At 38.9% G+C, this 8,600-nt stretch overlaps 1 protein-coding gene across 3 annotated transcripts; it reads left to right on the forward strand.

Annotated features, from left to right (window-relative positions):
• Positions 1 to 6,849, forward strand: znf148 (zinc finger protein 148). 3 transcript variants are annotated; one of them, XM_056755639.1, is made up of 7 exons: positions 1 to 141; positions 777 to 1,219; positions 1,472 to 1,624; positions 1,904 to 2,027; positions 2,111 to 2,194; positions 2,400 to 2,518; positions 2,814 to 6,849. In XM_056755639.1, exons 2-7 carry the CDS (start codon positions 878 to 880, stop codon positions 4,431 to 4,433), a joined length of 2,442 nt encoding a protein of 813 aa, XP_056611617.1. In that variant the 5' UTR covers positions 1 to 141; positions 777 to 877; the 3' UTR covers positions 4,434 to 6,849. The 3 variants fall into 3 exon arrangements, with proteins under 3 accessions (XP_056611617.1, XP_056611619.1, XP_056611618.1); XM_056755641.1 differs by having other exon boundaries at positions 1,472 to 1,597; XM_056755640.1 differs by having other exon boundaries at positions 781 to 1,219.
• Positions 6,850 to 8,600: the final 1,751 nt, after the last annotated feature.

The following is an 8,600-nucleotide window of genomic DNA, read 5'->3' on the forward strand; positions in this document are numbered from 1 at the left end:
CCCACAATGCACCGCTGCGCAGCTGCAGATGGAATGTAGCTCACTAGCATCGAATGCTAGCCGCAGCAGCGCAGTAAAGTTTGACAAACACGTCATGAGCGGCTCGAACCCACTGTCAGCCCCGCACTGACAACACATGCGGTACGTATACTCTTCATCTGTATGAGTCTACATGACAGCCCAGCGTGAAAATGTTCGGATTCTGCCTTTAGTTTGCGTGATGATATAGCATCAGATTGATGGAGATCAGGGCGATTTTAACCAACATGAATACATTAAAATGTACAAAACTCTTTCTTTAAATACTATATGGAGCACATACTATCGTAAATGCACAGTGTGCGTTATCTGTAACATTATGCTTTGAACAACTGACATTGGCAACAGGCAGCCATTTACTGTAACTACAGTTGGGCAATTTGTTTATGCATATAAATATCACAAAATCAGAAGACAATTTATGCATGCAGTTTATGTGTTGATCCGGTTTCTTCGTGGACCTTGTTGGGTCTAGATATATTATTAACATGGCAGGCTTTATGATACAAATTTGCAGAATGGCCTCATCTGTTTGATTAGAAGTGTTCCAGATGCTGAGCTTTCCATTAAACTTCATTAATACAGTGGATTTAGAGTCTGAAATTAAGTTAAACTCACTCACTAGCATGAAATTTTATCTGGGAAGGTTAGAGCACACATGATATATCATAGCATAAACTGCATTTGATCAATATTTTTGTTTGTATTACAAAGGTTTAAACTTTTCCTTCTCTCAGTCAGGTTGACGGAGGCGGAAGTACTGCGAGCACGATCGTGTTGACTTGTTGTTGGGAATCCCTATGCTGGTAGAGTGTGGCTTCAGCTCAACTGCTCAGCGATGAACATTGATGACAAGTTGGAGGGGATGCTTATGAAATGTGTCCCCGTGGGGCTCCACCACCCATCTCGAGGCTTGGGTTCTTCAAGGGTGGATGGAAGAGGAAGGAGAGGCAGTTTAGATATGACTCTTGGGGAGCGAGGTTTGGCCAATCACCCGCTTTTGGCAGAGGATGACGATGATGAAGATGATGATCTGGTGGGTGGAGTGCTGACCTCGCACGATCTGATATCCCAGGAAGACCTGATGGTTCACGAGGAGACATCGAAAAATGATGGAGAGGATGGACCAGCTTTCTCACCACGAATCACACATAAATTACACTATACGCTCAATATCCCTGTGAGTTTGTGTGTATTAATGCATTAAGAGTGGTTGATGTGTTTATTGTCTATACTTGGTCAATGTGTTATATTTGGTCAGTGTGTGTTTGGAGATTATCTTCATATAAAAAATAAAAGCTAACATGTTAGCCAGAATTATTTGTCCTTGACCTTGTCACAAAAAAGCTTATTTTTAAACTGTTTACTTTTAAATGGGGATAAATGTTCTCTACATATATGTGATACAATTTAGTTTTTTGCTTTTTTTTAGATGAATATAAAGCAAGAGATGAAAATGCCGGATTCGTTGATTCCAAATAAGGAGAAGAAGAAACAGGGGAGGGACCCAAATGACTGTCTTAAAAAGAAGAAGAGAAAGCAACGCTCGCCTGCAAAGGTTTATTTTCAGGCATCTGAGATTAAAGTAATGTTGTATGCATTAGATGATTTCTTCTAAGTGAGGGCTACTTTATAGGATAATAGTAAATTGTTTAGGATAATGCCAGTTAACTATTTCTATTGTTGTATATTTTAACTGGTTTTATGAGATTTCTGTTTTGTCGGTTAATTTTACATTTAAGTATTAAGACTTATTAGCAGCAGAATCCCAACAATCCAAAAGTACAGAAAGGAAAAGTAAAATTCTTCAATCCTATTATTTTAAACACTATATCTGATTGTTATTTCCCCATCATCTTGTTAGATTCTCACTATTAATGAAGACGGGTCCCTTGGCCACCAGAATCCAAAATCGCACGTATGTGAACACTGCAATGCCGCTTTTCGGACAAACTACCATTTGCAAAGACATGTTTTCATTCATACAGGTAAGACAGAACTATGTATGTGCTCTTATAGAATTTTCTACACACAAAGAACAAAGCCGAGAACAAAAATACTTTTTTGCCAGGTGAAAAACCATTCCAGTGCAATCAGTGTGACATGCGTTTTATTCAGAAGTACCTTCTTCAGAGACATGAGAAAATCCACACAGGTAAGAAATAGCATTAAAACTTTAATTTAAGTCCCTGTTTTGTGGTGCGTCGGGCCTTCACAGACAGACAAAACGGGCCTAATTTCATAGAAGTGTGGAGGGCTGGATGGAAGTTTAAAATTCTTTAATTACTTTGAAAGTAAAGAAACTTTCTTCCAACAGTTTTGCATAACATTTATAATCCCCTGTAATGTCCCACCTGTAGGAGAAAAGCCTTTTCGCTGTGATGAGTGTGGAATGAAATTTATACAGAAGTATCACATGGAAAGGCACAAGAGGACACACAGCGGAGAGAAGCCCTACCAGTGTGACTACTGCCATCAGGTTAGACCAATGCTAAATCGGTCAATACTAAATTGGACTCCATACTCTGAAGTTAACATGCTCTGGTATCAGGGCACATTTTACATGTGATATCCAGACTTGGAAAGTCATAAAATGAATTTCAATCTTTAAAAGTCATTAAATCTTCTATAGTGAATATACATGTGTTTGTATGTTGCTCAGCTCGTACATGTTTTATTGGCTGGAATTTGCTCTTTTTTGAAACTTATAAGTTTCGGAGCACTAGACAGATGTAGTCAGTTATGATGTCAGTAATGTCTATTTTTCTCAACAGTATTTCTCCAGAACTGACAGAGTACTGAAGCACAGACGCATGTGCCACGAGAACAAAGACAGAAAGGTGCAGAAAGCTGCGGCCAAAGACGTCCCTTATCACAGCCAGGAGACCTTAGGGTTATCATTTCCTGTCAAGGAGTGCACGCTTCCCAAGAAGAAACGTCAAAAGACCACTGACAAAAGTCAAGTCTCACTCACAAGTTCCATTGTTCCAGAAAAAGCAGTAGAAGCTGATACTGAGGAGAAAACAGAGGACAGGCTTGATAGAAACGAGTGCCTTCCTCTTTACGCAGTAGCCACCAAAGTAAAAGATGAGTACGTTGTGACAGATTATTCTGTTGAGCTCCCTGATTCCCCACCTGTCAACCGGCATCTTGCGGGGGAGGAGTCTAATGATGAGATCATAAATCCTCCAAAACTTGTCCTGAAGAAGATTGCCAGCAGGAAGGGTATGAAACAGCAGTCTCTAGAGCCTTCTCAAAGTCTCTCTCCCTTGTCCTCGTTTGAAGAAAGCAAAGAAACAAGATACACGTTTGAGATCGTGGATAACAAAGGCCTTTTGGATGTCGAGACCAACCCTGACATGGAGTCCGTAGATGCCTTACAGGCAGGACAAGCGAAACCGACCGGAAGTAGCACAAACTACGACGACGCCATGCAGTTTCTCAAGAAGAGGCGTTACCTTCAAGCGCTACCTACGACGAACGCTAGCCGAGACTTTGCGCTAAACGTGAGCAGCATCGTTACGCAGCCCTCCGTCACACAGGTGGCTGTAGCGAGCGTCATCGATGAGACTGTTCCCGCCACGATTCTCGCCGAGACTCAGACTCTGAATGTGGAGATCAAGTCCAGCAGCGAGAAGAATGTTCTCCCAGATGAAGTCCTGCAGACCCTTCTCGATCACTACTCCAATAAGGCCAATGGGCAAGCTGAGATTTCCTTCAGTGTGGCTGACACAGAGGTGACGTCTAGCATCTCCATTAACTCCTCTGATGAAAGCAGCCCCTCCGAGTCTTTGGGCACTGGCTCGCAAGCGCCCCCGGCAGAGAAGGCCAGCCTTCTACAAGAGTACTCCAAGTTTCTCCAGCAAGCGCTTGAAAGGACCAGTCAGAACGACACCTACCTTAACAACCAGAGTCTTACATTCATAAATGACAATGCCAGTCTTGCAGGGCAGCCTTTGTTTTCCACCGAGAAGCAGTTCACCTCCCCATCCCGGTTCAGGCCGAGCATGAACTCTCCTTTGAGATCCACCTTGGAGAAACCCAGTTTTAGCCTTTTAGTAGATTCCCAACACTCATTCTCCTTTTCGGGTGATGAGACTAACCCCTCTTCAGTTTCGCCAACTGAAGACTTTCTCGACCAGGTAACCCCTCCTAAAAAGACAGATGCACAAAATATCAGTCAGACATTTCAAATGGCCACTTTTGAGCAGAATTTTCGATCTCAGTTTTCAAGCTCAAGATCTGGAATATCTTCACAGTTTAGCATTGCCAGCGGACAAGTTAGCCTGAGAGGACACGGAGGAACAGATTTCCCAGAGTTCTCTCTTGTCAGTGAAACAAGAACTCAACTAACCTCATCTCCAGATGCTTCGAGCAGCCAAACCTTTGGCTAAACTAAAGCTTTTAACGATTTCGCACTTTATATTCAAGGTCTTTGAGTTCTATCAGTGAAGGCAATGTGATTTATGTGCAAATACATATGATTTTCCATCTCCATCAAGCAAGCAAATCATGTGTGGGAATCAAAGTGATCACAGTTCTAATGAAGACAATGGGATGCTCTTTGTGTCATGGCATTGTCTGTGTATTGCACATATAATGCTTAAATTGAACGAATGATGGTTTGCTAAACTAGATAATGTATACAGTCAATGGGTTTTCTTGGCCCATTCCCTGGCCGAACCATCATTGCTGGTGTAGTAGAAATTATACAAAGACCAACTTCCTTTTGGCCTTGCATTATCGCGTTCAGTCCTTTTGCTGGAATTCATTAACAGTTGTTAAGGACTAACCTAGCATTACAATCAGTAATGTATTTTGTTATTATGTTATCATGTTTTTTTGGAGAGGTACTAAAAGGACCTCACTGTTTTCCCCTTGAGTAAGGCACTTACTAGATGGACGATCTTATCATGGTTTATCTTCATATGTCATATAGAATCTCTACAAGATGCAGTCTATTTTGCGTAGAATCATCTGTAGGTAATCTTAATTTGAGTTCATACTGACCCCGCCTATTTTATATAGTAAGATTATATAATCCTGAATTATTTTTGCACAATATTCATGAGGTTCTCAAAGAAACTATACTTTTGTGATCATCGGTACAGTTTGATTTAGTTGATAGTCCTTGCCAAGTCGTAAACAGCGGCAACAGGTATGCAGTTCATACATGTCATCATTGAACCCGACTATTACTGCATGACGGTTGAAAGAAAAACTGCAAAAAAGCTTTCTCAACCGTTTGATTTCTTGAATTGCAGATTCATCTTAGATCTGCTAAACATTAAATAGCACTATCCTCCTACCGCACTTTTGTTTAGAATTAGATTCCCCTTATCTAGGCATATAATGCAAACCTAAAAAAATGAAAGATAAGAACTGTTTCAGAACATGGTAAATTGTCTTTAGTGAAATCAAGGAAGATGATTTAAGAATGTGTGTCTGAGATCATGTTTATGCTTCTATCTGTGTCCATTAGCATACATGTCTGTGCATCATATTGTCATGCTGTTTTGTTTATTGGATTGAAATAGAACTGATAAAGTAACATTTAATGTTTAGTAAAATTGTATGAGGACTGTATGTATATGTACACATAGCATTTGTTTATTGCACATATTTCTTTCTTCAGCGTAATAACTAATCATGTAATATAAAAGCTTTGTTTTCTCAGATTATGGAAATGTATCTGCTTTTCCCACAGCTATCTTGATAAAATTAAGTTTTGCTTATTTTAAAAAAATATATATAAAGCGTCATGCCAAGCTGTACATTCATTGGACCTTGTTCATTAAACATGAGCAGGACACATTTCTGTGTACATTTTGAAATTAATCTATTCTTATGTAAATTGTTAAATGGGTTTTAGAACAGTCATACATCACATACGTTTGTTCTGCTGGTGTTTCTTGAACAGCCTTATGAGTACTGTTTCCATAGTTTGCATGTTTTGGGTGTCGAAGATCAACTAATGTTTTACAGTTTCAGGTTTCTTCAAAGTGTGCCTAAACATTCCTTTATTGTTCTCTTCTTTTTACATGTTGTAAATAGCTTGTCTATTTTATTTTCAAGTGCATTTTGCTGTGCACATTTTTCCTTTGCGTGCAGTATATATAGAGACATGATTAACCAAAATGTCTTGGTCCCCTAAGCACAGCTGTTAAAAACATGTTGTGTTCATGTTTGTTAAACTACATTTCTAGTCTTCTCTATGAATTTGCTTTAAATGCAGTTTTATCGATTACGGACTTGGATTTCACACAACCTCAAATGATCTTTTTTGGGATATTATTTATCGCTTCTGGTTTAGATGGCTCAGAAATTGGAATAATTTAAGGGATGTCTGATGCCTTTTTTTAAGCATATGATGTGATCGTGTTTTGTAAACTGAGTTGTTGTTCGTAAAAGATCCATATCCATATTTAAACACATCACTTTTGTCCTTCTTAAATATTTTGTTAATTGAGCATTTGAGTCCAATCTGGTGGTATGTATCATTGTTTCATGACAAATGTTAAACTGATTGAAAAACAGGTGGTTTTATTTAGTAAGAAAACTTGTAAGTCCTAGATATATAAACAATTTCATTGGGGTGTGCATGTCTATTGACTGTCTTTGTACACTGGTTATATTTTTGTATGTAGTGTATCCATTTTATTGTAGCCTAATTATTTCTATAGAAAATACTTTAATGCAATATTTTGCCTAAGAAATCGAGGGAGATGTTCTGATTGGATGTTTTTTGGTTGTGTGCTTATGTTGTGTAATGCTGAATTTCCAAATACAATGACAAAGTAGTTGAGTGTTGATGGAGTCTGTCCTTATCACTTCACATCAGTCTTGCCAAATCAAAAGAATGACATTATTTAAAATATATATATATATTTTAATTTGTTGAAGTGTGTAATAATAACAATAGCTATATCAAATACTACTGATAAAAACTTTAAATCAGATAAAAGTTAATGTTTTAAAAATTAAACCGTACCTAATGTATGTGTGCAATTATACCGTGATCCTAGCCTTCATATCTCCATTGTGAAATCTCAGAAGGACAGACAGCGATTCATTTTTCTCCATAATTTATCAAAATATTGTTGCCGGTACAGAGTAGTGTTCAGTAGTGATCAGTTATCTATGTACGGGTGTGTAATCATGAAAGAAGGAATGAAACAATATCATTATGACACATGAAGACCAGAAGAGGAATACACATTTTATTCATCGTGCTTTCTGCATTTTAATCAGAAATGCATAACATTTGCTTTCATAATATTCGTTATTATAAAAAGAAACGTTACTAACTCAAAGAACTTGAACTTATTTATTGATTACAAAACTGTCTACCTAGGTGTTTTTAAGAGCAACTGCATATCACAAGGGAGTCGTTTTGAAATGCTTGAGGCCGGACCAGACCTACTTTCCCTGGTCTAGGACAAGTAGTATTCCATTCCATTTTCTACTGCTTATCCGAACTACCTCGGGTCACGGGGAGCCTGCGCCTATCTCAGGAGTCATCGGGCATCAAGGCAGGATACACCCTGGATGGAGTGCCAACCCATCGCAGGGCACACACACTCACTCATTCACTCACATACTCACGCCCTACGGACAATTTTTCCAGAGATGCCAATCAACCTACCATGCATGTCTTTGGACCAGGGGAGGAAACCGGAGTACCCGGAGGAAACCCCCAAGGCACGGGGAGAACATGCAAACTCCACACACACAAGTCGGAAGCAGGAATCGAACCCCCAACCCTGGAGGTGTGAGGCGAACGTGCTAACCACTAAGCCACCGTGCCCCCCCCACAAGTAGTATTATGTTCAAAATGAATAAAAAATGAAGTCAAAGGCGCTATGAACACCACATCGGAAAATAGTTTAAATTAAGTAATTAAAAGTTATATTTAAATGAAGTTGTTTAAGTTACAGGAGCTCTAAGTACTAAACTTGCACTATACACATAAACACAACAGAGAAAATCCAAAGATTAAATAAATACAAAAAGATGAAAAAGGGAAACATGTAAGTCACAAATTAAGGGGCAGTGGAAGTTATTACAGTTGGGCCTATACTGTATGTTGAGCTTTGTACACTGTACATTTTATTATAACCATACAAACTATATAAATATGTATTTGCATACATATTTATCCTGGAAGTTGGGCAGGGGCACACCAACTATCCTTTTCAGATAAGCAAGGTGTCAAGTTCACTTGCCTGTTATAATCATGCGCACTCAAATATTGGACATTAAACTAATGAAGGAAAACAGTAAATATGCAGTCGCCCAGCGCAGATAAACCACAAATCATCAAATTTAGTCATAAAGGGACAAAAATAGCAGAAGCCTCAATTAAAAAGGTTTCGCCAGCTGAGTGTAATAAGGAGTCAGTGAGCTACTTGAAAATCCACGTTTGAAAAAAATGAGACGTGAGAACTCAGCGCCATCGGACAGCACCAGGAAAAGGCCGTGTTTGTGTTTGTGTTGTGAGTAAATGATGACCAAATATTCCTTTTTGGGTAAAGTATCCCTTTGATGTTTGAGATTAATCT

The sequence above is a fragment of the Triplophysa dalaica genome, chromosome 8, assembly GCF_015846415.1.
Source record: "Triplophysa dalaica isolate WHDGS20190420 chromosome 8, ASM1584641v1, whole genome shotgun sequence".
NCBI classification, from domain to species: Eukaryota; Metazoa; Chordata; class Actinopteri; order Cypriniformes; family Nemacheilidae; genus Triplophysa; species Triplophysa dalaica.